The sequence below is a fragment of the Leucopleurus acutus genome (assembly GCF_964270905.1).
Source record: "Leucopleurus acutus genome assembly, chromosome: 5".
NCBI classification, from domain to species: domain Eukaryota; kingdom Metazoa; phylum Chordata; class Mammalia; order Artiodactyla; family Delphinidae; genus Leucopleurus; species Leucopleurus acutus.
Genome location: NC_139147.1, coordinates 13,556,839 through 13,573,216, shown reverse-complemented (window position 1 = coordinate 13,573,216; position 16,378 = coordinate 13,556,839). Strand labels below are relative to the sequence as shown.

At 46.4% G+C, this 16,378-nt stretch overlaps 1 protein-coding gene across 3 annotated transcripts in view; it reads right to left on the bottom strand.

Moving 5' to 3' along the window:
* TIAM1 (TIAM Rac1 associated GEF 1) overlaps positions 1-15,890 on the bottom strand; it is a gene marked incomplete at both ends in the record, with an annotated part of 133,378 nt that extends 117,488 nt beyond the window's left edge. For all 3 annotated transcript variants that reach the window (XM_082839544.1, XM_082839545.1, XM_082839546.1), the window contains one exon: positions 14,925-15,890. In XM_082839544.1, the coding sequence (XP_082695670.1) occupies positions 14,925-15,890 (966 nt within the window). The remainder of the gene's footprint in view (positions 1-14,924) is intronic.
* Between the last annotated feature and the right edge of the window lie 488 nt (positions 15,891-16,378).

Here is a 16,378-nt window from a genome sequence, read left to right as displayed (position 1 = left end):
TAGTCATCAAGGGAGGAAAATGACAGCAGGACTAGACAGCACAGCTCGACAGTCTCATGGATAAGAAATTAGACTGGTTTTTCTCAAAGGGAGAGAATCGGAATGTGAGTCTGACATAGGAAGAGACAGCAAAGTAATATGTGGTTTGGGGGCTTGACCTCTTGTTAAGCCTTTAGTCTCATACATAGTTAATTATGGCTTGAAAATGTAAAAACTAACGGGCTATTCTGATTGCCATATAAATCAATGCTTTACGTTCAAATCTTTGATGAGAGGCAATGGCAGCATAGGCAGAATGAGACAAGCCACATACTAATATCACCCTGCACGAGGCCCAGACAGGTGCTGTGCCCACGTCTCCGCACATCTCACCTGGTCAATTCTAAATTAGGGCCCTCAGAGTTCACGTGCGTCATGAATAGGTCCTAAGTGAGCAACTTAAAATGGGCATAGCCAGACATGAAAACAAGCAAAGGAGACACAGAAAGACAAATACTGTATGATTGACTTCTATGTGGAACGTAAAAATGTAAAACTCACAGAACCAGAGGGTAGAATGGTGGTTGCCAGAGGGTGAGGGCCCGGAGAAATGGGGAGACATTGGTGAAGGTTACAAACTTTTAGTTATTATAACAAGTTCTGCGGATCTGATATATAGCCTGATGACTCTAGTTAATGATACCATGTTGTATCCTTGAAATTTGCTAGGAAAGTAGATCGTAAGTGTTCTCACCACAAAAGAAAGAAAGAGAGAGAGAGATAAAGGAAGGAAGGGAGGGAGGGAGGAAGGGGTAATTATGTGAGTGATGGATATGTTAATTAATTTGATTTTGGTAATCATTTAACATTATATACATATATTAAATCATCACATTGTACACCTTCAAAAAACACAAAAACACACAACAAGGAGTACAGTGTGCAAAGGGTAGAAATTTGACAGTGGAAAAACCTGGCAAATACCACCTCGGCCAAGAGCTCAAGGTTAACTGGGTGTGTGGTATATGGGAACCCTTTCTACTATCTTTGCAATGTTTATGTAATTCTAAAGCTGTTCTAAAATAAAAAGTTTATTTAAAAAAAAAAAGAGGGGCTTCCCTGGTGGCGCAGTGGTTGAGAATCTGCCTGCCACTGCAGGGGACACGGGTTCGAGCCCTGGTCTGGGAAGATCCCACATGCCGTGGAGCAACTGGGCCCGTGAGCCACAACTACTGAGCCTGCGCATCTGGAGCCTGTGTTCCACAACAAGAGAGGCCGCAACAGTGAGAGGCCCGCGCACCGCAATGAAGAGTGGCCCTCCACTTGCTGCAACTAGAGAAAGCCCTCGCACAGAAACGAAGACCCAACACAGCCAAAAATAAATAAATTAATTAATTAATTTTAAAAGAACAGTAAAAAAAAAATTTGAAAAAAGAAAAGAAAAAACAAGGAGGAGGTAAGAAGGGACATAGTAGCAGGAAGTGGTTAAGCGAGTTTCTAAGGACCAACGACATTTGCGATGCAGTTTAGGTCCCTGGGATGTAGAGGGACTCAAGAGTGTCAAAGAAACCATGGATGCGGCTCAGATGCAGACCGTGTGACTACTGATTCTGTCACTTGGCCATCTGCTGTCCTGCCTGTTACCCTCCACCAATGGTCATCAAGGACCCAGATCTAGTAGGTCAAAGTCCTCTATACAAACAGGAGAGTGCTGTTACCAACCCACATTTCTCTCTGGCAAGGACATTTACCATACATATCCCTTTTGATCTAATAAGTAAATTTGGCCATCAGTGATTATTCAAGATAACCATGGGTGGTGGGAGATGCGGAGTTTGTGTGATTCTCACCAACATCTGGATTCATTTTCACATGCCTCAGTCCTTCTCTGGAAGAAGTGACAAAACCAGCTATAAACTCGCCTCAAAAATGAAAAGAGATGAGCTGCTCCTCTGTAAGATCAGCTACACAGGTATCCTCTCTAGGTCATAAGAGAAAGACTTCAGAACAAAAAGGAGAAATTAATTCCAGGCATCTTGTAATTCCCAGAGCTCTGGAACAGGAAGGAACCTTGCCAAACCATCCCCTTGGTGGATGCATGGAGATGCTGAGGTTTAGAAAGTCACAAGTGTGGCAGGTGGCAGATTGGAGGTTGGAGCCCATGCCTCCAACGACCTTTTCCACTGGACAAGATGGCCCCATGGCTCAGCCGCAGGGAGCACCTGACTGGCTCCTGTCTCAATAGTCAACTCCATGCCTTCCCTTCTGTTTTTCAACAGTGCCCCTTCTAGGTTTTCCCAGCACAACTGAGTGACTGTGCATCTATATGCCTTGAGTTTCCCAGCAAAGAGCTCAGACTCAAAAGTGGACGGAAGGAGAAGGAGAAGATGAAAAAGAAGATGAGGGAAACAGAGGCAGACACTGGACAGGCATGTCTCTTAACAGTCTACTACATGCCCACAAACCATGAACTCCTACAGAATGCCTTGATGTCTCTACTGCAACTAAGAGTTGAGGCCTCAATAGACACTCACCTCTTTGTCAGACTTGAACACGTGCTCATGTCAACTGACACTGCAAACCTGCAATGGCCCAGGCTGTGTGTATTCAACTCTGGGACGACCATTAAATCGAGCAAAGAAGTGATTACTCCAGGTTAAGAGGCCTGCTGGCCCCAGCGGAGCTGGCACACTTTGGGAGCGTAGCCACTGGAGAATGCTCCCGGATCTGTGATCCAAGCCAGCTCCACCTGGTTTCCACAGCGGTTAAGCAGGCTAAGTGGTACACATCCTCCCACTGGTATGTGACCCAGCCTGTCCAGAAACAGACGGTGGCTGCCCAGCTCCAGCCTCTATTTGGTCATGAAGCTTGGGATGTGCCAAATACCCAGAAACCCTTGCTCCAGCATTGTGGGAAATGATGTCCACCCAGCCAGAGGCATTGCTCCACACCTGAATGGTCAACGGGACTCCACATCCCCCTACACCTTGAGTGTGGGAGACAGTCATCTACAGCAGGGCTCCAGATGCCTAAGTGCCACACGAGAATTACAAGTTTACAGGTCTCAGAATCTCTAGAACAAACCAAAGACAGATACACTGATGTAGAGGCACGAGGTTCACACACTGAAAGAGTGCTCCAAGGCTGCATCCTAAAGGCCCATCCTTCTCAAATGGCAGGATGCATACCACTGTGATACAACTTCCAACAGCTCAGAAGAAAGACAGCATCATTGTGATGCAAACATTCCTGGTGCACCTTTCCGGAAGGGTTCCTCCTCCTACCGACCTCCATCTCAAGGACACTTCACACACGAGAAACCTGACTCTCCCCACACTTAAAAGCCCCTGTAGGGCTTCCCTGGTGACGCAGTGGTTGAGAGTCTGCCTGCCGATGCAGGGGACACGGGTTTGTGCCCCGGTCCAGGAGGATCCCACGTGCCACGGAGCGGCTGGGCCCGTGAGCCATGGGTGCTGAGCCTGTGCGTCCGGAGCCTGTGTTCCACAACGGGAGAGGCCACAACGGTGAGAGGCCCGCGTACCGCAAAAAAAAAAAAAAAAGCCCCTGTCAACCACCCCACTCTTCCAAAGGCAAGAAATCCAGATGATCAACCCCAGGGAAAATTCCCACGGAAGCCCAGCAGTCTTTATTGCAAATGCAAGGCATGTTCCTTCTTCTCTAGTTAGATGTCTTAGCATACGATCAGTCCTAGAATATTTAACCAAATACTGAAACTTAAAGCAAAAGTCAGAGGAGATCAAGGGAAATGGTAAGACCCTAGCTAGACACAGAAGTAACTCCCAACATGGTGCATGATCCAGCCAAAGATTTCCTAAAAATAGCTCAAAATAAACTCCCCATGTTAGAACCACTCCACAGAAGAGGCTTCCAATTATAAACAACATTCACGGAATACAGAGGCTCTTCAAGCCTGCTCTTCCTGGACAAGTCCTCCCAAGCCAGATTCTTCGAGCACTCACCGATTTCCATTCCACTGGCAGTCTCCCAGCATGAATGCATGCACTTTCCCATTGGATGCACAAGTGGCCAGCTGTTGCCCCAAACATTCGACAGCTGCCAGGCAAGAGTTTTCTTTGTCATTTTAGCCAGGCAGCAAATGCTGAAATGAGCTCTGGTGCTAAAGTGGAGGCAGCAAGAGGTAAATTCAAAGCCTGTTTTCACTGCCTTGAAAACTGGAGGAGGGTCACCCAGCATGAACATAGGCTAAAGACACATTGTGGCAAAGGCTCAAGTTGTTTCCACCAGGGAATTCAGAAAGACTCTGAGGGACAGGTTTGCTGTGCTAAAGATGTGTGGACACAATTTTGAAGAGCTAATTAGCCACAAAGTTCAAGGGCCCTGGGACAAGTCAGGGACCAGGAGGGTCAATTGGCAACTTGTAGTTACAAGTCGAATGCAGTTAGAAACTGGTATGTTGGTCACTTTGTTTAATTTCCCCGTTGAATCCAGCTTTGCTTCAATACACCTGTAGAGAGAAGGTAAATACAGAAGAAAAGAGTTCACAGAATTTCAATGGGGGGAGGAGATTTTTTTTTTTTTTTTTTTTTGGCCATGCCACGAGGCACGCGGGATCTTAATTCCCCAACCAGGGATAGAACCCGCGCCCCCTGCAGTGGACGTATGGATTCTTAACCACTGGGCCACCAGGGACGTCCCTGGGGGAGGAGATTTTGACCTTCAGAAGCCTTGAATTAGAACAATTTCTGCCTCATTAAATTCTAAAATATTCCCCCTCTGGCTTATCATCTTCATTTTATCCCCCAAATCTAAGGACTCCCCTCCGCCACACATGCACACACGTAAGCACTGTCTTTGGTTTCCAACATTCTCTCCTTGGTACGTTCAGTACTACACTCTACTATACTCTTCGTATGCCCTCCCGTGGTAATCTCAACACAGCAAATGTCATGTCTGGGCAAGTTATTTTGAACCAATCCATGCCTCAGTCTCCTCACCTGTATAATGGGAATAGCAACAACATTTACTTTGTAAGACACTTTGTAAGATGTGAGATTGAGGTAACACAAGTTTCTAGAATGGTGCCCAGCACACAGTACCTGCACAAGAGTGTTAACTCTAATTACTGTCATGTTCGTCCTCAGCCTTACTTACATCTCAGCCCAAGGAGAGAAGACGCTGCCTGACCTCACTTACTAGCTTCCTGCACTAGCATGAAAGAATGGGTGCTGCTGAGGAACTTGGGAAAAACAAGGTCTCATGGGAAAAATACACAGGCCCACCAAGGCTGGTGTGAGCCAATGTAATCCCCTTGAATTATTTTCACATTCGCAAAACTGCACAATAAACTAAGAAAATGATGTTTCCTATGCTGTAAGTAACTGCTAGGCTCTGCTACTAACAATTGCCACTCTTGATTTACAGAAATACTGCAGCATCCATTTGCCATCACTGTAAGGTTTTTTTCTTTCCTCTCTCTACACAAAGAGCCAGTGCCATTTTGATTTTTTTTTTTTTTTTTTTTTTTTTGCGGTACGCGGGCCTCTCACTGTTGCGGCCTCTCCCGTTGCGGAGCACAGGCTCCGGACGCGCAGGCTCAGCGGCCATGGCTCACGGGCCCAGCCGCTCCGCGGCACGTGGGATCCTCCCGGACCGGGGCACGAACCCGCGTCCTCCGCATCGGCAGGCGGACTCTCAACCACTGCGCCACCAGGGAAGCCCCCATTTTGAATTTTTGATTCCTAAGTTTGTAAACTGTACCTCTTGACCTCCCACTCTTAGCCTCTTTACATGTGTCCCAGCTCCCTTTGAGACATTTCTAAAACCCTGTTTCTATTTCCTTCCTCTTTCCTTCCTAAGGCAAAATCTCCATGCCCTTTAAAGTTTCCAGCACTCAGTCCCATCCTCTCTAATGATTCACAACGGAGTGACTCAAAATTTCTCTCAGTTACAACTGCTGAAGTTCTTACTGCTGCCCAGAAGAGTCTCAGAAGTAAGTTGGCAAATGCTTGAAATGTTGCCTCAGGTAACTCCAGATTGGAGACAGCTCCATGTCTAAGTCAGTGAATCATCTTCTCTCCTTTCATCTGTTTTTCTATGTGCTTGTCTCAAACCCTGTCGTCACCCTTCCCCTCCTCAGGACCTCAGGATATATCACATCCCTAGTCCCTCTTCTTCTTTTCCTAGTGCCACATCCCTGGTTCAGCCACAGACTCTCTGTTCTAACTACCTTCCGCCCATCAATCCATCCTGCATGCCATGGCTGGGTAAGTCGCCCAGGAGCAAGGTGAGGGCCCCCAAGGCTGTCCATCCAGGCCCTCCACCAACGTCCAACCTTAGCACTGGACCTTTGGATGCACGCAGCCACCAGTGAAACTGAAGAACTCATGCCGGTGTATGCTCCCAACTTTTCTTGCGTCCAGGAATTCCAGGAATACTGATCCTTCAAGGTTCAGCTCCAAGTCCCTCTTCCCACAGCTGGAAGCCTTCTCTTTCCCTCCTCCAATCCCCGTGCCGCTTCTCTGCAGCATCCCCTTCCCCCCGCCCCCCCTCCCCCTGCCCAACTCTGCTCCAGCCACGTTGGCCTCTTTGTTCTTCCTCAAAGGTGCAGGGCACACTCCCACCTTTCAAATCAATGGCCAATTCCCATCTCCCTTCCAAATCCCTACCCAAGTCTGCCCATCCCGAGGGGTGGGGCCCGACCCAACCACCTGATCCGGAATTGCCGCGCATTCCCCGCTGCCTGGTCTTCGTCACCTTGCTCTCTTTTCCCCATAGCATGCCATGTACTTGTTATGCTGACTGTTTGCTGCAAACACACCTCCACTTCACCCCAACTAACTTCCTGAGCTCAGGGATCTCTTCTTGATGCATTCCAAGCACCAAGAATAGTGTCTGGCATGGCGTAGGCACTTCCAAAAAAAACCCACAAACACTGTTGAACAATTTAACTGCTGTTCATCTTCCACCCTCCTCTCCAACCAAGAAAAGCGTTTCTCATGGAACACATTTTAGTTTGATTTAACGGTGTAGTCATTTCCAGGCTCAACTCACGCTCAACTCCAGTTGAAGTCACAACTGAGCCCCAACTGGAAAGCTTGACTTCCACATCTTCCAGCCATCCGCGTTTATTACGTCTTTTATGGAGACAACCAGAGCTCACTTACATGTTTTTTCTTTCATCTTTTTAAAAGGAGAGAAAGTGAGAAAGACATATTGGGCTGTTTTATGGCCCAAACTAGATATTCTGTCAACAGGAAGTTCAAAGCACACTGGGCCCCAACACAGAGAGAAAAGCTGGTGGGCATTTCCTAAGTTCTGCCCTGCGGATCCGTGGAGATGCTCCCAGGGCTGCACAGCAGGCTGGCTGGGAGGCCTCCAAGCTCCCGGTCCCAGCCCTTTATCCTCCTCAGTTATGCTGGGAAACCAGCAATAGCACGTTACTGTGGAACACGACTTACACTGAGGGACACAGAGGCTCCTCTCCTCACGGACTAAACTAAGAATGTGATTTTCAAAGGCTTGGGCCTCCCCAACCTATATTAGCATAAATAAACAGCTCTCCAAGTGAGGACCAGGGGTCCTTAAATAATTTCAGGGGGTCCTTAAGGTCCTCCCTTTACCAACTATCTGTTCGAAGCCAGGCTTTCCTCATATAGGCCAACCAAAACAGCATGTCGCAAGAGAGCGAATGCAGAAGCAGATATGAGACTCTAGTGTCTTCTGATAAGCCAGAAATTGTAGAGATTTGCAAAAATACAAAACAATGCCCTTCTTCTGGCTTTTTTTTTAATTTTAGAAAATAAAATTTAAAAAATAAAGTTATTTATGTGAACATGTAATGGTTTATTGCTGCTATTTTAAGATGAATTAACAAGTTTTTTTTTTTTACATTTCTGTTTCAATTTCTAATGTGATAAATATTTATAGATATAACCCACACGGACAGAAGCCCTTTGGAGTCTGTAACACTTTTTAAGATTATAAAGGAGTCTGAGAACTTCTGATACAAGCCATGTCTCAGCTACCTTCTCACCCTCCCACTCCTCAAAAGAAGATCTTGGCAAAGAAGAGGGATATTCTTGTTGAAATGGATGGGCTGTTTTCCAAAATAAATACCTCATTGCTTAACTTACGTGGCAGAAAAAGAAAAATCAAAAGGAAGGCAAAAAAGAAGCATCAAACAGGAGCCGCGAAAGAAGAGGTTTTTTAAAATGGATTTTATATGAAAATATCTTGTTTCACGAAGAATTAACCTAAGGGTCTTTAAATGTATGGGTACCAAGGGGGAAGGGAGTGGGGTGGGAGGAACTGGGAGATTGGGATTGATACATATACACTATTGATACTATGTATAAAATAGACAACTGAGGGAAACACACATAACATCCCCTCCCTTTTGGATTTCCCTCCGGTTTAGGACACCACAGTGCATTAAGTGGAGTTAATGCACTTAATGCACTGTGTTGTCCTAAACGGATGGAAAATCCAGAAGGGAGGGGATGTTATGTATACGTATGGTTGATTCATTTTGCTGTGCAGTAGAAGCTAACACAACATTGTAAAGCAACTTTACGCCAATAAAAATTAATTAAAGAAAATAATTAACCTGAGGTTCTTAACCAGAAGCTTCTTGATGGACCTTGGAGGACCCGTGGATCCCCTGAAATGATATGCAAAAGGGTGGTCTCTTGTGTTGATCCCAAAAGATCCAAATGTTTCATCTGATTCGCAAAGGAATCTGTGACCAAAGGTTAGGAATCTCTGGATGCTGATGTCAGTTCTCAGCTCAGGGAACATATTTATTATCCCTGAACCATTTAAACTAAGTGTAAAACGAAACAAAATTTTAAAAATCAACACAACTTTTATAGGAACTCAAGATCTTCTTCTGATCGTGCTGCACCCTTTATCTTGCTGAAATCACCAATCCTATTAACTTGTTTATCCAAGCAAGAAAGTCCTCAGGGATACAGCCTTCTAAAGTCATCTTTGGCATTTCTCCAAAAAAGACATACAGATGGCCAACAGGCACATGAAAAGACGCTCAACATCGCTAATTATTAGAGAAATGCAAATCAAAACTGCGATGAGGTATATCACCTCACACCAGTCAGAATGGCCATCATTAAAATGTCTACAAGTAACGAAAGCAGGAGAGGGTGTGGCGAACAGGGAACGCTAATACACAGTTGGTGGGAATGTAAGTTGGTGCAGCCACTGTGGAAAACAGTAAGAAAGTTCCTCAAAAAACTAAAAATAGAGCTACCATATGATCCAGCAATCCCACTCCTGGGCATATATATGCAGACAAAACTATAATTCAAAAAGATACATGCACCCCTATGTTCACAGCAGCACTATTCACAATAGCCAAGATATGGAAACAACCTAAATGTCCATCGACAGATGAATGGATAAAGAAGATGTGGTACATATATACAATGGAATACGACTCAGCCATAAAAAAAAATAATAATAATGCCATTTGCAGCAACACAGATAGAACTAGAGATTATCATACTAAGTGAAGTAAGTCAGACAAAGATAATACCATACGATATCACTTACATGTGGAATCTAAAATATGACACAAATGAACTTACCTACGAAACAGAAATAGACTCAGACGTAGAGAACAGACTTGTTGCCGAGGGGAAGGTGGCGGGGAGATGGAGTGGGAGGTTGGGATTAGCAGATGCAAATTATTATACATAGAATGAATAAAAAACAAGGTCGTACTGTATAGCATAGGGAACTATATTCGATATCCTGTGATAAACCGTAATGGAAAAGAACATGAAAAAGAATGTATATATATGTATAACTGAATCAGTTTGCTGTACGGCAGCAGAAGTTAACACAACATTGTAAATCAACTATACTTCAATTTAAAAACATACAAATAAAAAATAAAGTCGCCTTTGGTCATCTCTCTCAGGGACTGCTGATTCGGGCCACGGTAGTGGACAGTTACTATTTTCTTTTCAGCCCACCACCCTGTTTGGCTTCTGTACCAGAACTGGGGGGTTTTGATGTTAAAATCTGAGAGCACGTGAGCTGAAACCTGTTTGAACATGGGGAGGCAGTGTGGTGTGGGTTTGCTTCTGAAGAAAGGACCCTGGTCTGTGGGTCAGAAGACCTGGACTTCAATCCAGTCGTGAGACCCTGTCACCTAATCTCCTTAGGTTGACTTCCTCCCCTGAAAAGTGATGGGAGAGTTGGCAACTCGCAATCAGGCTGAAATGAACCCCCGCAGAGGTGCTCAGGGGCCAGGAGCTCTGTCTTCTGTCAATCCCACTCCATATACCATGGCGGGAAGAGGGTGTCAGAAGCTGGACCAGCACACAAACCTCGCCACGTCCCCGCGAGGAGCTCTGGGGGGGCCCCCCTGCTCCCTCCCAACGTGGCGGCCCCCTGAGACATCCTCAGCACAGCTGTTCACATTCTTTCATCTCCCAAGTGGATGAATGAAGCCCTCCTCGGGCGTTATGCAGGACAGCTCCAAGCCAAAGCTTCCCTTTCAAGCACAGAACCTGGCTCAAGGACACTCCATCGAATGCCAGTTTCCTCGCTCCCCCTCACCCGCTGACAGTCTTGGCAACACAGGAGAGCTGAACTCTACACAATGAAACCAAACTTTACCATCACAACCCATAACCATTATTTACGGAGCATCTAATACATGCAAGATATTGTGCCAGGAGTTTTACATTCATTCCTGTGTGGAACCCTCATTCAAGAGGCACTGAGATCCTTCTAGGTTACATAGGTAACAGGGTTCAAACGCACAAGCTCAGATCTGCTGGACTCCAGAACCTCTTCTTTGCCTGACACCAGGCTGCCCCTTCCTCTGTCCGTTAACCATGGGAACATTGAGAGTAAAGTTCAGGCCAAAATACCAATGAGGCATTCACTGCATCAAGGGGCAAGCTACTTGGGATTTACAGAAGTCAGTACAAATAAACTCTGCTTTCAGTAGTCTGGGTAAATCCTCCCAACAAATGAGTAGCAGACTGACTGACAAGACAAAACTTTTATGCAGGAGGTACACGACACATACTCAAGTAGACTGAATTGGACAAATGTAATTTCTCAGCACTTAGTGTGTGGCAGACACATTTTTGATCATTTTCAAATAAAAAGATGTTGTTCATGTTAGTTCAGATAAAACATATTGTCTCTCAGGCTCAGAGGCCATGACCTTGGCGAAATGCCCGCCAGGAGCTCTTTTCTGGGGAGTAAAACTGCTGACAAGACTATTACAGATTCAACCACATCACCAGGGCAGATGAGGAGGCCTTAATAGCTACGATCCAAAGTTGCCGGAGAGGGCCCCTGGGTCAGAAACTTTTACCAACAAAAAAAAAGAAAAAAAGAATTCTTTTCAAGGAAGCCTCCACACCCACTGCCTCTTAAAATACACTGTTGGGAACATAGTGGGTTCTCAAGAAATTGCGCTGGATGATCACACCAAACTTAGACTGGGAAGTGTGGGTGGATGGACAGTGTTGTGAATAATTCTGGGGTTTGTTTCAAGTCATTAAAGATCTTCACTCAACACGTAAAGTCGATACAAAAATAAGACTTCCCGTTCACTTTATACACTCGGCAAAAGGCTTCCATGCATGGAATCCCACTTGGTTCTCCTAACGGCCCTGTCAGAGGCTGGTGTCACTCACCCCGGTCAGAGAAGGGGCCAGTGATGGAGTGACTTGCCCAAGGTCACCGTTTAGTAAGGAGCGAGCCGGGATCCAAATGTACTTCTTAGGATTCCTAGTCCTGTTGCACTTTGCGTTACATTAAGCTACCACAGTGCTTTATCAGACACCACGCTGAGACGATCTCACTTTCATATATTAACCATTTTAGAAGGCGACGAGCCAAAGAGTGGAAATGGCGTACAACGATTACACATGAGAACTTTCAGTGATACCGGCTCTGCCCCTCTTCCGGGGGTGGCCATGACTCAAAGGCTCACAGCCCCATCAGTGGGGAGTGGGGGGAAGCAGAGGTCCAGCTGTCCCCCAGTGTTGGAGACCTGGAGCTAGGAAGCCAGAATACCACCTGGCACCCCGTCAAATCTTACACAGAATGGGCACTAACTTAGCATCGTTCCAGGTAAAAGTGACGGTCCCAGGTGAGGTTCCTTTTAACTGCTGAGGGCCAGGAGACCATTTCTTCCAATCAGGTCTGCAATGCCAATCTGGCAATGTCTTCAGAACAGAGCCTGCAGTGCCTTTCAGGTGACCCTTTAATAGGGCACCTATCTCACCTGCGTCCCAACCCGTCAAGTTGCCAGTGTAGGAAGAGCCCGGCCAGGGTAGGCAGAGGGACCACAGCGGGGTAATTCAGTCGTTTCTATCATCATAATCTTGCTTCAGAAGAGAAATGGATAAAAATTCAAGGAGTGCATCTAGAGGCAACATTCACACTCACCTTCTCAAACCTCAGAATCAGCCTTTTTAATAATTCTGTTTCTAACACGAAGTTTGATATAAACACAAAACTACCTTGAGTCCTCAACTCATACAACACTAATAATGATGAAAATTACATCAACTTACACATTGTCCCTTATGGGTAGCTTCTAAAGTACCAAGCGCTGGCCTTCACGTTCCATTTTCTCAGAAACTTTATTATTATTCCCATTAGACAGATGAAGAAATTAAGGCTTCCAGAGACTTAAAAATTGTGCCCAGGGCTTCCCTGGTGGCGCAGTGGTTGAGAATCTGCCTGCCAATGCAGGGGACACGGGTTCGAGCCCTGGACTGGGAAGATCCCACATGCCGCGGAGCAACTAGGCCCGTGAGCCACAACTACTGAGCCTGCGCGTCTGGAGCCTGTGCTCCGCAACAACAGAGGCCTCGATAGTGAGAGGCCCGCACACCGTGATGAAGAGTGGCCCCCGCTCGCCACAACTAGAGAAAGCCCTCGAACAGAGACGAAGACCCAACACAGCCATACATAAATTAATTAATTAAAAAAAATTGTGCCCAAAGTTACTCAGGCAAGAAGACGTGGAGCCAGGATACCTGGCTTGGACACCATCAGCAAAACTTGTCCTTCAGTGGATGAATGGGGGCTGTGGGGGGAGTGTTATATACATACAGTGGAATATTATTCAGCCTTAAAAAGGAGGGCGCTTCTGACACATGGTACAACGTGTGAACCTTGAGGATATCAACCTAAATGAAATAAGCCTGTCACAAAAAGACAAATACTACATGATTCCACTCTTACAAGGTCTCTAGAGCCAAATTCACTGAGACAGAAAGTAGAACGGTGGTTGCCAGGGGCTGGGGAAAGGGGGAAACAGAGAACTTTTGTTTAATGGGGACAGAATTTCAGTTCTACCAGATGAAAAGAGTTCTGAAGATGAAGGGTACACAACAGTGTGAATGTACTTAATACCCCTGCACCATACACTTAAAAATGCCAAGATGGTAAATGTCATGTGTACTTTTACCACAGTTTAAAATATCTTTTAAAAAAGAAGAGGAAAAGGTCAAACACAGACTCCTTTAACCTATATCAACCCAGAGGAATATATAGTAAATTTCAATTATTCCAATATAGAAATCTACAGTTGTACAAAAAAAAAAAAAAAAAAAAGAAAAAACTGTATCCCCAGACGACTTGTATATGGGGATTTAAAATTCCAAAATAAAATTAGAGACCTGAGATTTTGAATACTTAAAAACAAAACAAAACAAAAAATCTTGCTCTTGGGCAGGAACGCAGACAATCTAGTGCCAATTTCCTTTGCCCTCCTCCCCAGGTTCCCCACCATCCCATCTGCCCATTATATTTAGACACCCTTCCCAAGAGAATTGAGCCTCAAAATAACCCTCGAATAACTTTGACTTGCACGGAAGCAAGACCAGAAGGTGAACACCATGCACTGCTGGCCAGGTCAGAGCACACCTGCCGTTTTCCAGCTGACCTCAGTGGTATTCGCTGGTCACCCTGGTGGCCAATACACCTTTCAAGGCAAATGGGCCCAATCTGGATTCCGGATCTGAAGCACCACCTTGCAAACTACCAACCCATCCTCAACAGAAGCTAGGACTCCCAGAACTCCACTACAGGGAACTGCAGGACGAGAAAAGGACGGAGGCATGCAGGATTACTTGACATGTTATTATCTCCACGTTAATTACCATTACTAATGAAGGTAACGGGTCTTCCTTTCATAAGTAAGATATGTTTTAAATCTTTGAAAAATGTTTTCACACCCACTCTTTCATGCCCTCGACCCCGAAGCAGGTGAGTTGAGCATCTTTACCCCACTGTTCAGAAGAGCAACTAGAAGTCAGGGTTTGTCCAAGGTCAAAAACTAGCTGGCTGCAGCGTAGAACTGGAACCCACCCATGTTATTCCTTCCGCAGCACCTCCCTCCAGAGAGAGGGCTGGCCGGCCTTGCAAGGAACAGGAAATTGAAATGGCTCCTGGTAAGGCAGTCAGCCTGCCAACCTCTGAGAGAAGCTGACAAATGACTAGAGCCCCCCCCGAGTCAAAAACACCTCCTCCAACGAGCGGCCGGCTAACCTCTTCCCACCTGCGGCGCTGAAGAAGTAAGTTCCCAGAGTCCACACCCCACCATCCCCATCTGTCCACGGAGAGAACCACGTTAGGAAGGAAGCTCAGAAGGAGTGAGATGCCACTGAAGAGCTGAGCTGGAGAGGCAGCTTCCCAATGTGAACTCATCAGCTTTATTCCCACTCTCATCACATCCCCGACACACATCTACGCTTGCTCCTTAATCCCCACCCCTTCGCCACAGAACTGCAAGAGGGGCGAAGCAGAAGAGCGCTGCATCTCCAGAGAAACGGCATCGGCTGCAGCACCCGCCAGGCAAACGTGGTAAAACCCGGCTAAAAGATGGGAATCGTGTAAGAGCAAACTCATGCACTTAAAGTCATGCATCATCTCCAAAATATTGAAACAGATTCCAGTCACTTTACCTGAGTTGTTTTTGCTCTTCTGCCTTGCATGCTGTTGTTATGGCTCATTTGTGGGTTGGTGGCACCTTCAGAAAGACAGTGAGATTTCCTACAGGGAAGTGTGTTATAATTACTGTACGGAAGAGCCTCTTCGGCAGCAGCTGGTGGCATCTTATGGTTCCCAAGATCAGGAATATCAGACACCAAATTCCGACAGTAGCCTGCAAATTTGCCCCTCCGCCCCCCGTCTGCCGTCACCCCGGAGGTTTTCTGGGGAGCATACAAATCCCCCAGTGAATTGGCACGTTGACAGGTACTGAGCTGCCGCGGACTCGCCGGGGCTTCCATCCCCCGAGTCTCCTCGCAATCTTTCTCTTCGGCAGAACCCAAGATCTCTTCGTTGCTTGTTAAATGTTCTTGGCTCAGATCAGAGAGTGAGAATTCCAGGCTGTCCTCCCGCCAGATGTCTGCAGATTTGGAGCGTTTCTTCTTAAAGCTCGCCGTCTCCGTGAAAGTGGGCCCATCGGATGTATAGGGATGCTGCCTCCTGCCTCCCTCCGCCAAGTACGTAGCATCATCCCCGTAAAGCCGGCTCTCCTCCGAGTCTGGCATGCTCTGCACAGAGGCTGCTGCGAGGACAATGCTGCTGCCTACACTGGGACTGACAGAAGAATCCGTGTAAGACACGGGTCTCAAGCCCATATCCACTCGGTCCACCCAAATGGGGCTCCCGAAGTCCTCCAGGGTGCCTTCTTGGGAGAAGGGCTCCAAGCCATTTTCAGCCAGGGACTGGGGGATACTGGGAGTGCTGCTGGATCGGGTGGTCACTTCGGAGGTCCTGTGGATCACCTTCCCCGAGGAGGCGTGCCTGGTCCGCCGCACCTTGTGCGACAGGCGCAGGGAGCGCGACGTGTGTTTGCGCCCCAGGCTCGCATGCTTTTCTCCATAAAACTCATGCACTACATTTTGACTTTCTGCGTTTCCCATGGCTTTATGGTCTGTAGCAAAGAAAAAAAAAAAAAAAAAAGGAGGGGATCATTGAGTCATCCAATGGGTACAGGCAGTTAACAGGAAGAGTTCAGCACACAGGGACGGCAGCCAGCTTGGCAGATAACAGCACACCTATGTGCACCTGGCAGGTACTTGGACTTTTACGTGGTAGCAGGTGAGAGCTAACATCATGTACTGAGATTACTCCTGCGGAGATATGAAATAAGAACATAAATAAGATCATTAGAGAATTACACTTGTCTCTGCCCGGAGGGTAGCTGCCCACCCGGCACAGCACAGGGCTGCTTTCATTGAGCTGGCAACCGTTGTCTTCTTCTACTTAAACTCTACAGGTGTAGATTTAAAGCTCTATGCCTATCCATAAACTAAAAACTCTGAAAAGTACAAACCAAGGTGTCTGCCAAATGAGTAACTTTCTGTTTGAAATTACACATTTCAAAGAAGCAAGCAAAACTCAGAGGTGC